General features: G+C 45.7%; 1 protein-coding gene and 1 long non-coding RNA gene across 2 annotated transcripts; both read left to right on the forward strand.

The window, feature by feature from the left end:
* The first annotated feature begins 990 nt into the window (after nt 1–990).
* LOC308460694 lies at nt 991–2,884 on the forward strand. Its single transcript, XR_013978730.1, has 3 exons — nt 991–1,061; nt 1,456–1,520; nt 2,107–2,884. It is a non-coding gene; the product is annotated as an uncharacterized lncRNA (long non-coding RNA).
* A 65-nt stretch (nt 2,885–2,949) lies between these two features.
* Nucleotides 2,950–12,308, forward strand: CCDC43 (coiled-coil domain containing 43). Its single transcript, XM_080977128.1, has 5 exons — nt 2,950–3,149; nt 6,060–6,147; nt 8,285–8,420; nt 9,944–10,002; nt 11,486–12,308. The coding sequence occupies exons 1-5, from the start codon at nt 2,985–2,987 to the stop codon at nt 11,671–11,673; spliced, it is 636 nt and encodes a 211-aa protein (XP_080833254.1). The 5' UTR covers nt 2,950–2,984; the 3' UTR covers nt 11,674–12,308.
* Nucleotides 12,309–14,432: the final 2,124 nt, after the last annotated feature.

The raw sequence follows: 14,432 nt of genomic DNA on the forward strand, positions 1-14,432 counted from the left end.
GCTGTACCTATTTATCTACTTGCACTTGATGTGCTTTCGAACTGCTAGGTGGGCAGGAGCTGGGACAGAACAACGGGAGCTCCCCCTGTCGCCAGGATTCGAACTGCTGACCTTCGGATCGGCCAGTCCTAGGCTCTGTGGTTTAGACCACAGCGCCACCCACGTCATTCATACATATATATATATATATATATATATCACTTAACTGAGGTCCTCCCCCCCCCAATAAATCCTGGCTACGCCCATGCTTGAAGCCCAGTTTAAAGATGATGCACCAGAAGAGGGTTGGACTAGATGACCCTCAGGATCCTTTCCAGTCTGACTGTCCATTTAAGAGAAGTATGTTGTGCAGCAGTTATTAATCATGGACAGAAGAGTAGGCCAAGCTAATTTTGTTTGGCTGGTTGGCAACCCTGATGTAGGTTACTGAGGTTGGGGGTGGGGGAATCAGGATTCTGTAACTGTCACAGCTGTGTGGGTGCCTTTCCTCATCATCACTGCAATCCCATGGTGGGAAAAGCTGCAAGCGATGGTTTTCTATCAATCACGCCACCCAAAAGTGCAAGATGGAGAACTCTGAGGGTTAAGGTGCTTTAGGGTAACTCATCTACACCAAATGATATGGAGTGTTTGCTTTCTACATAGTAATCTGAGTACAGACATTGCATTCAGCATCACTCTGGGCAGGCCAATTTCTTTCTTACCCTCCCGGATGTCTGAATTATTCAGAATGAATGGAAAGGTGTCAACATGACAAGGGTTGAAGACAGCTTACTAGGCATTTTGTTTGTCAATTAATGGCAGGTTCATTTAGGAGAGCAAGCAGGGTTTTTTTCCTTCCAGCCTAGACTACAGTTGCAATGAATACTGGAAACCCCAAAACAATCATTTTTTAAGTTGGGTGTGTGTGTGTGTGTAGCATTGATTCTGTGTAGCACTATCTTTCCAAGTATATATATATATTTAATGACTTCTGAACATTTTCATTTTACAGCACATACAGGGTGTTAAAGGGGCTTCCGATGGCACCTGTTTTGTGGAACAAACACATCTGAAATACGGTGGGCTCAGACAGGGGTATGCATCAGGAATCGATTGACTAGCAGAGGCAGGTGGCTGGTTGGTTGCCAGACTCCTACAGTTGCTATAAAGACTAATTGTTTTCACTCGCCTGTGCTGAACACCATACATTTGACCTGCTATTTGAATATTGCACTGTAGCTGTTTTTAGTATTTTAAAGTAAATATAAGGAAAAAAAACAGCTATTTGAATTTAACCTGCCATTTGAATTTGGATGGGGGATTTTTAAGAACTTGTTCCTCCTTGACAGTATGTTCCCCTCATAAAAACTTAACTTTCTTCTTAGGTGTTTCCTGACTATTGAGGCCAGTTTTAAACTGCCTTCTCTGCTGGCTTGATGTTTTACTGTATTGATATACTTTACTGTATTTCAGAGCTACTGACAGTGATCTTTCAGAATTATTGGAGAATGGGTCAGATGCCAGGAGACTGGTGGTGAGTAAATGCTGGTCTCATTTTTAAAAAATGGGTGGTGGTGGCTGATCATGTGAAAAGAATCCAGAAGCTAATGCAGTCTATGCTTGTGAAAACACTATACCTTTAATGTACATTCAAAACACATCATTTCCCTCCAAGAATCCTGGGCATTGTTTACCCATCAGTTACAATTCCCAGCAACCTGTAACAAACTATAGTGTGTATAATTATTTGGGGAAATAGTGTCCTTCAAATGTGCTCTAAAGGTACAGTGTATACATATGAGTTCCATTCTTCTTCTTCTTCTTCTTCTTCTTCTTCTCCTTAGGTGATCACTCGTAGCCGAGTAAGATTGTCTTCCATGAACACGGTCTTACCAGTGAGTCCGTGACTGTGGAGGCTAATTCTGGATCCACACATCCTTCCACAGTGGAAACTGTTGAGAAAACCATGAGGATAATCTACACTGACTAGTTCAGGATCATGGGCGTAGCCAGGATTTATTTTTTGGAGGCCAGGCTTGGGTTGGGTGGGCAGAACTGGGTTATCTGCAACACAATTAGTCAGTTAAGTATTTTTATTTATTTACTTGATTTAGGGGGCAGCAGCCCCCCTCCCACCTCCTGGCTACGCCCATGTTCTGGATGCCCCGATTTAAGGAGGACATTGACCAACTGGAGCATGTTAACAGGTGAGTGACTGGGACGGTGCGAGGTGCGTTATGTCTGGAAAAGTAAGTCTTTCCAGGGCAATGCTTATCTTGGAAAAATTAGGAATAGCAGGGCTGTCTGGACAAAGGGCTGGAGCAGACTTTCTCTGCCGCTCCAAATGGCAAAACCCTCTGCAAAGAATTGTGGAGTTGGGATCCCGAGGATTACCTACTCCAACCCCTTGCATGTGCAGGAATCTCAGCTAGATCATCCATCACATCTAAAAAACTCTTACTTCGAAACCTCCAAGGAAGGGGAGAGAGCGCACCGTCGAGAAAGGATCGCTCTGAAAGCAGCAGGATCTGTCCAAAGCATTTCACCGAGGCGGTTTGCAAGGCGGGTTTCTCGCTAAATCCCAACCAAAGGGGCGCTTCCTTGGGGGGCAAGTATCCCATGGAGCGAAAAGAGGGTCTGCACTTGAGTATTGCGCTGACACGCAGAATGGCAGCAACTTGGGCAACTCTCGGGTTTTCCGAGCACGTCTGAATGAACTCCGTGACATATCCTCGCGAATTCCCAGCAACGCGCTTCTTTTTCTCTCACCGCCCTCGGCAAGAAGCGACACGGGCTGGTTTCTTTTGCCGTTGTTTTTGTCCCGCGCGCCCTGACAGAGAAACCGGCTCTTCGCGGGCGTCGCCTCAGCCCTTTCTGCAAACCTCCTGAGGAGGCGGTTATGGGAGAGCTGGCCCGTACTGCCCATGCGCAGCTTCCGCCGCCGTCGCGCAGGCGCGCTTCCTCCTCCTCCTCCTCCTCCCCAGGGTTGGTGGCGAGCCAAGATGGCGGCGCCCTGCGCGTTCGAGCCGTGGCTGGAGGGGCGCCTGGCTGCACTGGGTCTCGACGGGGACGTGTACGGCGGGTACATACGGGGCGTGCTGCGCGAGGCCGAGTGCGACGCCGAGCGGCTGGAAGGGCTGGCGGGGGCGCTGGCGGCGGGGGAGCAGGTGAGCGCGACACCCACCGCATTGCAGCGCGAGGGGAGAAACCGAGGGGGAAAGGGGGCCGAGGCGACCCGGGCAGTCGCGGGTGCCGCCTCTCTGGTCTGGAGCTTATTCCCGTGAGTGACTTCTGAGGGAGGGAGCTGATCTGGGTAGCGAGGAGTGGGTTCGATTCCTCCCCACAGGGCCGGCCCTGCCATGGGGGCAGCTGCCTCGGACGGCCAGTTGTGAGGGGTGGTCGAAAGGTGCCTAGAAAAGTGCAACAGTCTAGCCCCCCGAGCTAGCTTTCTGCCTTCATGTGGCTGGCATGCCAGGGAAGCAACTGTTTTGGGTGACATGCACCTCCCACCCCACCAGGGGGCTGGACCCCATCTGTGTCGGTGGCACGTCTTGCCCCAGGCGCCGAAAGGTCTCTGTATATAAAATAATAATAATAATAATAATAATAATAATACAGTTATACCTCGAGTTACAGACACTTCAGGTTGCGCGTTTTCGGGTTGCGCACCACGCCGAACCGGGAAGTACCGGAACAGGTTCCATCTGGGTTTCGGCGCTCGCGCATGTGCAGACCCACAAAATCACTCATGTGCAGAAGCACCGAATCGCAACCTGGTTGCGAACGCTGCGGGTTGCGAACATGCCTCCCGCAGGGATCACATTCGCAACCCTAGAGTCCGCTATAATAATAATTAATAATAATAAATAATAAATTTATTATAATAATAAATTTATTTATACCCCGCTCATCTGACTGGGCCTCTCCAGCCACTCTGGGCGACTCCCAGCAAAATATTAAAAGCATGATAAAACATCAAGCATTAAAAGCACAAGTCAACTTGAACCAGACAGAACTAGTTGAGCTGTGGGGTTTTTTTGCGGGGTGGGGGATCTCAGTCAATATTATAATAATTTATAGCCTGCCCATCTGGCTGGGTTTCCCCAGCCACTCTGGGCGGCTCCCAACAGAATATTAAAAACACGATAACACATCAAACATTAAAAAACTTCCCTAAACAGGGCTGCCTTCAGATGTCTTCTAAAAGTCAGATAGTTGTTTATCTCATTGACATCTGATGGGAGAGTGTTCCACAGGGTGGGTGCCACTACTGCCTGGTTCCCTGTAGCTTCACTTCTCACAGTGACGGAACCGCCAGAAGGCCCTTGGAGCTGGACCTCAGTATCTGGGCTGAACGATGGAGGTGGAGAGGATGCTTCAGGTATACAGGACTGAGGCCGTTTAGGGCTTTAAAGGTCAGCACCATCACTTAATTGTGCTCGGAAACATACAGGACAGGTGTAAAATGGTATGGGTAGCCACTCACAGTTAGCAGTCTAGCTGCCACATTCTGGATTAATTGTAGTTTCCGGGTCACCTTCAAAGGTAAAGGTATCTCTGACTGTTAGGTCCAGTCACGGATGACTCTGGGTTGCGGTGCTCATCTCGCTTTATTGGCCGAGGGAGCCAGCGTACAGCTTCCGGGTCATGTGGCCAGCATGACTAAGCCGCTTCTGGCGAACCAGAGCAGCGCACGGAAACACCATTTACCTTCCCACCGGAGAGGTACCTATTTATCTACTTCACTTTGAAGTTGCTAGGTTGGCAGGAGCAGGGACCGAGCAACGGGAGCTCACTCCATCGCGGGGATTCGAACCGCCGACCTTCTAATCGGCAAGGCCTAGGCTCTGTGGTTTAGACCACAGCGCCACCCACGTCCCTTCTTCAAAGGTAGCCCCATGCAATGAGTCTTGTGTGGTGTATTGGCTAAAAAGGCTCATATAATCATTGTACAGTTTGAAGGGGTCCCGAGGGTCATCTAGTCCAACCCCCCTGCAATGCAGAAATTTCAACACACTGGTCCTGGTCCTTATCTAGCTTCTTGTCATGAACTTGGTTGGTATGTTGGTATCCTTTTTAAGCCTCCCGCAACCAGCTCCCCCTCCACCCGTATCTGCAATGTGGGGACAATGCCGATCTACCTTGCACGGTTGTCGTAAGGGTTCCAAAGAGATAATAGCCCTCCCCAGGTGTTCTATTTATTCATGGGCTGCGGTGGTGAGTCCTGTCCTCTCTCTTGTTGTGTTTCCTCGGCCCCCTGTGGGTTGAAGGGTGAGCTTCTGAAACATGGAGGACCTGTACTCATTGAGGCTCCTTGCGTAATTGGGAGGTTCCCCACTTCATCTCATAGGACCAGGTTGGTAGACTGTGAATGCCAGCCATTTTCTTTTATCAGATAATTCTCTCCATGAGTTGTAACTCCCATCATGCTTCAGAGAGAGAGAGAGAGCAAAGATCTCGTATTTTGTATTACCACAACATTCATCAGTCTGTGGACCTGAAGAGTGTTTCGCTCTGTGAATTAGTCTCTTTACCTGCACTCGGGCATAGCATACCATACAAATATAAACATGTTACAGACTTGTGATGTACAAAGTAAAAATAAAGAGCAAAGTAGCTTTAAAGCAGGCTTCTTCAACCTCAGCACTCCAGATGTTTTGAGACTACAATTCCCATCATCCCCGACCACTGGTCCTGCTAGCTAGGGATAATGGGAGTTGTAGGCCAAAAACATATGGAGGGCCGAGGTTGAGGAAGCCTGCTTTAAAGTGTATCAATCTCTCTTATTTATTTATTCAATTTGTATACCACCCTATACTTGCAGATCTCAGGGCGGTTCACAACATAAAATTACAATATTAAAAAACACAAAATACATAATAAAAACAAAAACAACTAAGCTAAACTTTTTGCTACACCTTGGTTAAATTCTGGGAGGGCTATGAGGGCTTAAAAAAAAATTGGCCAGGGGGCAGGTCCAGGTTTGGCATTCCAAGCCTCCCAAGTTGTCTCTTACTGTGTCTTTGTGATGGACAAGCCTTTTTCTTCCACTGACAGGCATCTTTTCTTTTAATCAGGATGAAGATGTACTACAAGAAGTTTGCAGAGAAATAGTTGAAAGGTGGTCAAAGGCCCAAAATGATGGAAGTAATGAAAAGAAAGAAGGTATTTCACATTCCTTTTGGCATCACTGGAGTTGTTGCTGGATGCTTTCTGCGTGGCTTTCAACTTACTGGACCAAAACTTTAAAGTCTTTTCTCCCATATCTGCCCTTACCCTATTTGTTATTTCCTATTTCCTTCCCCCTTGATCTGTCAGGCATCTGTTCCCTGGAACAATAACGGAAGCTTTTTAGAAAAATTGTTTTCACTCTGCAGGTGAGGCTCTCTTGCACACACTGTCTTGTCAGGAGGTCTTGTTCAGCACAATGTAGGAATTGGGCCTTTAGTGTTGTGGCATCTGCCCTTTGGAATTCCCTCCCCTTGAATATTAGACGAGCACCATCTCTGTTGGCTTTTCAGCACCTACTGAAGCCCTTCCTCTATCCAACAAGCTTTTTAAATTGAGATCTTTCTCAGCCTGCACCTTTATTGGAATTGTTTATAATAATTTTTTAAAACACTTTATTGTTTGTCTGCCTCAGCTCCTTTGCAAGGAAGGACAGGATAAATAAAACAAATAAGTAAAATAAAATAAATCTGAAGAACAATTACAGATTAAAGGAAAAATTACCCCCTATTCTATATTGCATGCATTTCCTATAATTTTTTATTATTATTTTTTGGTGGCACCCATATACCACTCCATAACACAGTTATCTGGGCAGCTTGCAGTAAAAACAGTGTATATATAAAATAAAATATTAAAACATAAATTCAAAACTATAGCAGTACAACTAAACCAAGAGTACTTGAGACCTACATGATTATAAACAATAGACTTAAGAAGGATTTTTCAGCCTTCTGTGAATAAATGGCAGAAAGGTTTATTAGTTATCGAGAAGTTAATAGGTTTATCTGTTTGATAAAAGTTTGATATTTTTCCATAGGTCTGGCTATAACAGAACATTGGTTTTTGCCTTCGAAAATACAAAAGATGTATGGTACAGAAAGCAGATGTTGGTACTGCAAAGCAGCAACAGGAGACTTGAGCCACTTGTGGTGGGAAAACATTTAACGTTACTGGAGAATTATTACACAGATAATAGGAGCAATGCTAGCAATGCAATATACAGTCCTGTGATATGTTAATTATGTAAAATACTATAATGTGCTGCTTGATCATAGGCTCCTCTTTTAATCTACAAGCTAAGGAAATACAAAGATGGTATTGATTTCACGTGTGTAAAATGACAAATTTAAACACTAATCTTTGTTACGTTATGAATGCTTGTATGTACAGCACTTGCGTATAAATACATATGGATGTAATGATGTTTACATATTTTTAAAAATTAAAACCTTTAAGAGTAGTAGGAATATGCCCAGTGTGCTTAAAATGACTTGGGTCTGTCCTTCATCTTTCATGATTTCTGTGTTCAGCTCAAAGCAGCATTTTATGCTGCCCTCCATGTGTCATCAGAGCTTGAATATCTTCTGGAAGTGATGCGAGATTTAAAAAATGCATTTCGGGCAAGCAATTTGGGATGAGTTGGGCGAGAAGTTATTTTAGGGGCCTGCTTAAAATACCAAACTGTTTTGATGTTGATTCCAAATGTTACTCGCCTTGTGCTTAAAATAGCACATGAAAACTGGCCACAAGCTGTTCCTCTCCAGTATCTTGGCTGTGCTGTAACTACAGAACATAAGCCCCCAAGGGTGAGATTCAAATAGGACTCAGCTCGCCTATGTGCGTTTCCAAGCACAATTCAAAGTGTTGGTGCTGACCTTTAAAGCCCTAAACCGCCTCGGCCCGGTATACCTGAAGGAGCGTCTCCACTCCCATCGTTCTGCCCAGACACTGAGATCCAGCTGCGAGGGCTGCAAAAAGTGAGGTTACAGGGAACCAGGCAAAGGGCCTTAATGGTAGTGGCACCTGCCCTGTGGAACATCCTCCCATCAGATGTCAAGGAAATAAAAATAAACAACTATCTGACTTTTAAAAGACATCTGAAGCAAGCCCTGTTTAGGGAAGTTTTTTAACGTTTGATATTTTATCATGTTTTTAATATTCTGTTGGGAGCTGCCCAGAGTGGCTGGGGAAACCCAGCCAGGTGGGCAGGGTATAAACGTTGTTGTTGTTGTTGAAGGGTGATCATGGACTTCTCTTTCTTTACCCTTGCTTTGTCCCCTTTCCTTCCCAGATGAGATCCAAGCTATAGCTAACATAATTGAAAAACAGGCACAAATCGTGGTGAAGCCCAAAGAGGTCGCCAAGGAAGAGACACTACAGAAGGCTGCCCTCCTGGCACAGTATGCTGAGGTGACAGATGATGAGGAATATCCTTTGTGCTGCAAATTCCCAAATCATGTTGAATCTACTCTCTGGCTGGCTGATCCATTAACTCTGGGGCTGGAGTCCGTGGGTTCCTTTCCCCCTCTATTATTATTATTATTGTTTGTTAGTTAGTTAGTTAGTTAGTTAGTAAGTATACAGTGGTACCTCGGGTTACATATGCTTCAGTTTACATACGCCTCAGGTTACAGACTCCGCTAAGCCAGAAATAGTGCTTCAGGTTAAGAACTTTGCTTCAGGATGAGAACAGAAATCGTGCTCCGGCGGCGCAGCAGCAGCAGGAGGCCCCATTAGCTAAAGTGGTGCTTCAGGTTAAGAACAGTTTTAGGTTAAGAACGGACCTCTGGAATGAATTAAGTATGTAACCAGAGGTACCACTGTACTTCCCTATGCCCGCAGGTCTCAGGGAGGTCACAACATAAAATCACGTAAAAACACAGAAAATATATATATATATATATATATATATATATGCACAACCCAATAAACCTCCTCCTCCCCAACACATTTTAAAAGACCATTGGATGTCGGTCAGCCAAAGGTCTGTATGAAGAGAAATGTTTTTGCCTGGTGTAGTTCCTGTGGAGAGAGACCCTTGAGGTGTTTATAGCCTGCCCTGCCCCATGAACTTAGTTTACAGTATACAGGAAATTACAGTATACAGTGGAACCTTGGTTCTCAAAGGGCTTAGTTGACGAACAAATCGGCTCCCAAATGCCGAAAACCTGGAAGTAAGTGTTCTGGTTTTCGAGCTTTTTTTGGGAGCTGAACACCTGATGCAGCTGTCGGCTATTGTTTCCGGGTTGCCTGTGCCAATCGGAAGCCGCACCTTGGTTTTTGAACATTTTGGGAGTCAAATGGACTTCCGAAATGGATTAAGTTCGAGAACCAAGGTTCCACTGTACATGAATATTTATAGTAAAGTTCTCTGCCTTGGAATGTAAGAAGATTCACTGTGGGTCAGTGTGTGTATTATGGGTTAATGAAGGTTAATAAGAGATCTGAAACTGTGCCTTAAATCAAAACAGATTTCAACAACGGCAGTCCATCAGATGGAAAATAGGTTTTTATTTCATTGCAGTACGCACCATTACATTGGCAGCCTGTGATTGTCACATATCCAACTGGTGCGGACTGGTCAGGCAAACTAACAGAAAAAATTGCTTTGAGATGCTGTGATGAGTGCAAGTGCAGATGGCTTCCAAAACGGACTAGACACAATCATGAACATCAGGTTTATTGTTGCCTATGAGCTGTAATGGCTAGGAATCTGATTGTCAGCTTCTGAGAAGAAGCAGAGGTTGGATATCTCCTTCTTGCCATACTCCTCAAATGTCTTCAGAATATTCTGGCAATGGGGAATCAGATTTCAGTGTCTTGTACGGCTTCACAGTCCTTTTTTGGGGGTTCTGGTCATGCTGTGTCGTCACCAGAACATCTCTCCCACCACAGCATTCCTTATCACCCAAATCTTAATTAGTGACCAAATGCCCTTAACTCGGCGCACTGAAGCAGATGGCGAAGATGATCCTGGGGCAGCAGCAGTGACCGTCAGTTCCGAAAAATGTATCCTTACAAATAGGGTATTCTGAGGCCACAATATTATTAGTAATGTGAGATGGGGAATGTTGACTTATTTGAGAACAAAAGTGGGGTAGTAATTGGCAGGGAATACTGGGTCTGAGGGGGTAGCAATTGTATATAGTATGGAATCTCTGGAAGGAAATCTTGAGAAGGCAAGGATGGAACAATCTTACTGGGTGGTGATTGGGTTGCAAGCTGTAGATAGTGAGTTATGGAGTCGTTTTATATCTGCTGTTATAGGAAAAAATCTGCCAGTAGTCGGATGCTGGTCTAGCTTGGTTTCATGTGTTTCTTGTAAGCTAAATTGGCCTGGTTACTGTAGCTCATACGACAAATATTACAGGTAATTTATATAGCACTTCCTAATTTCCAAGTTGCTATACAGTCATACCTCTTGTTAGGTTTGCTTCATGTTACATTTTTTCAGGTTGCGTCCTGCGGCAACCCGGAAGTACCGGAAAGGGTTACTTCCGGGTTTTGCCACTCACACATGCGCAAACGCGCAAAATGACATAATGCACAGAAGCAGTGAATCGCAACCTGCGTGTGCGCAGGCGCGCTGCTGTGGGTTGCATTCCTTTCATGCTGTGAATGGGCCTCCGGAACGGATCCCTTTCGCAACCAGAGGTGCCACTGTATAGTTTTCATTGTATTACCTCTCAATACAAGTGAGGTTGGTTGAGATAAAGTCAATGGAAATCAAGGGTATAGATGAGGAAAATGTGGGAATTGAATGCAGGGATCCCAGACTCTAAATCATGGGTTAGCAAACTAAGGCCTGGGGGCCGGATTCGGCTCAATTGCCTTCTGGATCCGGCCCGCGGACGGTCCGGGAATCGCCACGTGGATCGGCATGGGGATTCTGATCGTTTGGGCTGTGCGATTCCCGCCCCCCCACACCACGGCAGCGCCTCCTCCCTCCCTCCTCCTGGCTTCTCCCCGCCCTGCCTAGAGGAGGAAGGGGGCTGGGCTTTGTTGAGTCACGGTTGGCTGAGCACCATTTTAAGCAGCCCCTCTCTGGAGCAAGCCCTTTTGCGCCGCTTATTGTCCTGCCGCCGCCATTCGCAAGGCACAGGTGCTGCGGTTGGCTGAGTGCTATTGGCAGAGCAGCCCCTCTGGAGCCAGCCGTTTCATGCTGCTCATCGTCCCTCTGTGCCGCCAGTCCCTGCCGCTCGCATGGCACAGGTAAGCATCCACCAGGGCTCATCCGGTGCTGTGGAGAAGGGAGGGGAGAGTCGTGGGGGGGATTTACCCCCCCCCCCCAAAAAATATAGTCCAGCCCCCCACAAGGTCTTAGTGACAGTGGGCTGGCCCCCTGCAGAAAAAGTTTGCTGACCCCTGCTCTAAATCTTTCCATGAACCAGCTTTGGTCAGTTGTTTTGATGTGCCAGTCGCAGGAAGAATGATGCTCATAATTCACTCTGTGTCTCGAGTTCCTTGTTCTCCTCAACTCCCTCCTTGTCAGCTCTGTTCAGAAACACAAACCTGGAAGCCGTTATGAATGCCCGGAAGCTGGAAAGAGAGCATTTGCGGGACGAGTCGCATCGGAAGAAGGAGCAAGACAAACTCCAGCGGGAGAAGGACAAGTTGGCAAAGCAAGAACGTAAGGAGAAAGAGAAGAAGAGAACACAGAAAGGCGAGAGGAAGCGGTAGCGCGGAACTACAGCTGGACTCTTCTCTTTTCTTCCCTCCCCTCCCCTCTGTCTGTTATATGGCACAGCATGCACGCAGACCCAGAGTGCTCAGAGGAAGGAATCCTTTCAAACACTTTGGTGTGTGGGCTTTCAAAGCTGCAGATCTGTCCTAGGCAAGGACTGTGGGGAGGGGTGAAGGGAGTCCTCTGAAGCACTGAAAGAAAACTACACACACATTTTTCTTGTCCAATTTGTTGGGCTCAGTGGTCGTGGCCAACATCTGTAACCAAAGAACTGTGTGGTGGCTGCCTTCCCCCTCCCCTCGTCACTTTCTATTTTTATTAACTACATATGGGGAAACTGTATGGTTGAGGGAAATATTTGGAAACCCCTTTATATATTCACTCTAGCCAAAGGTTGCTTTTGGTTGGTGGAACTGTGAATGAAACCCAGTTTCCTACGTATGTACGCCAGGGAGAGGCAACACCCTTTATGAAGTTGAATTAAGAGCCTAGTGCAGCACCCGTAATCTTCTGCAGCCACGTGTCACCTAATTTTTGTTTCTTTTTCTTCTCATTTGGGGCTGGGCTAGTAAATCTCTAAACTTCTACAAGGTTGTATTATTGCCATCTAAGTAAAGTTCTGTGAATTTTATTAGTACGTGACATGTTTGAATCCTTAGCTCTTTGTCATATACTGCAGTAAAGCTGAGCTGGAATAGAGGGACATAGGGACCAAAGCTGTTTGTAACAGGTTGCTCACAGCCCAGAGTCTGTGAGAAAGGATAGTTTGCCAGGGTTAAAATTCCCAGTGAAAGGGAGAGCTGTGTGGATCCATCACGGTGTTTTGTTGCACCAGAAGCAGTTTAGTCATGCTAGCCACATGACCTGGAAAGCTGTCTATGGATAAACGTTGGCTTGCTCGGCCTGAAAGCAAGATGAGCTCTGCACCCCATAGTCACCTTTGACCTGGCTTAACCGTCCAGGGGTCCTTTACCTTTACCGTACTCTTGGAAGATAGTGAAGCTAATGGCCAGAGTATCCGGATTAGGGCTGGGCAATATTTGGTTTTCAACATTGCGATATATCACAATGTATGAAATAAGGATGGAGCTACGTAGAAGCATTGGCTGTCTTCACTGTTTCTCCCACATAGTGATTTCTGCATAGTGCGCAGACACACCAGGATTCGCAATATATTGCCAGGTCAAAAACAATGAAACCGTGAACATGGTACAGACTCAAAATGGTTTTGGACAATATATCAAGATATTGCTCAGTCCTAGTCCAGATGGACAATGGCAGAACAAGCAGGAGAAGTGAATCTGGGTGAAGGGTATATGACTAAGTTTAAACTGGAGGATCTTAGTTGCTGCTTCCCTTTCCATCTTAAAGAGGAAAAATCTGCCTCATTCAGACTTTTTATCAGGCCAGTCTTTTTTTCTTTGAGAGCTCTGTGGAAGAATTCTGAAGCTGCTGGGGGAAAAGGGACCTGGGATTTTCAGTGAAGGAAAAGGAGGAACTTCTGCCATGAGACTTGAGAAAACAGGTTCCTGAGCTAAACCCTGGCACAATGTAGCCCTGGGTGGGAACGAAAAAGAGAGAGCTTGGCTGCGACCAGGGAAATGGAGCAAATCGCCTAGTAGTAAAATAACCTCCTAATCTTGGTTTGCCAAGGTCACATTCTGTCTTATAATTAATTAATTAAATTTATATACTGCCCAAAAATCACAGGGCAGTTCACAACATGAAAATACAAAATGAGAAAATTCATAATAAAACCAAGAACAAAAATTAACCACTACCCTCCCCCCATTTAAAAGAACATATTGTTTTATTAGCCAAAGTCCTGGGAGAAAAGGAATGTTTTCACCTGGCACCTAAAGATATGTAATGAAGGCACCAGGCGAGCCTTCCTGGGGAGAGCATTCTACAAATGGAACCACCACAGAAAAGGCCCACTCTCTTGTTGCCGCCCTCTAGACCTCCCATGAAGGAGGCACACAAAGAAGGGCCTCACATGATGATCATAGTGTCTGGGTCAGTTCATACAAGAAGGCTGTCCTTGAGGTATGAGGCACCAAGGACATTATGTCTTGTTCATGAGGCACCTATTGAGCCCTCTGAAAACAGGACCATCATGGACCTCCCTCCCTCCATCTTTGGTGTGTTTGCGCTATCAAGGATGATTTCATTTATAGAAAGTTGTTTATTTCCAAGGGAAGGAAACTGCTTTCAGTAGATGGATTAAGTTTGGTGAACAAGGAGTTGGAAGGAAAAATGGAAGACTCATCTCAGGTGGATTCTAGGGTGTTCCACATTATTGTATCAATAACTAAAGGTGGGCCATATATACAGTAGAGAAGGCACTTAATATCTGAATGACTGCTAATAGATGGCATTCACATGTCTTTGTAGATGTAGCCCATAAAAGCCTGCCCAGGCATCTCATGGGTGATATTTACAGAGGGCATTCTGCCTTACAGATTTGAAGTTCTTTCGAATGTGACTTTCAGACTTCTGGAAGCTTGTAAATTTTACTTCAAAAAATGAAGTGGAAAGTATTGCCTTGTGTTCTAGTATGCAGCTGTCTATAATTTAGGTACAGATCGACAATTGTAGCCACCAGTCTTCCAGAATGCCCGTTTAACCTCAGCACCTACATCTTCACAAGAAATGGCTTGCGTGGTTTCTGAAAGTTGCTCAGATCGGACTTTTGTCAAGTTGTTTAAAAGGGAAGGCGTTCTATAATTGTGGTGACTCACGGTCAGTCTTGGAA

The sequence above is a fragment of the Podarcis pityusensis genome (assembly GCF_964106645.2).
Source record: "Podarcis pityusensis genome assembly, chromosome: 13".
NCBI lineage: Eukaryota > Metazoa > Chordata > Lepidosauria > Squamata > Lacertidae > Podarcis > Podarcis pityusensis.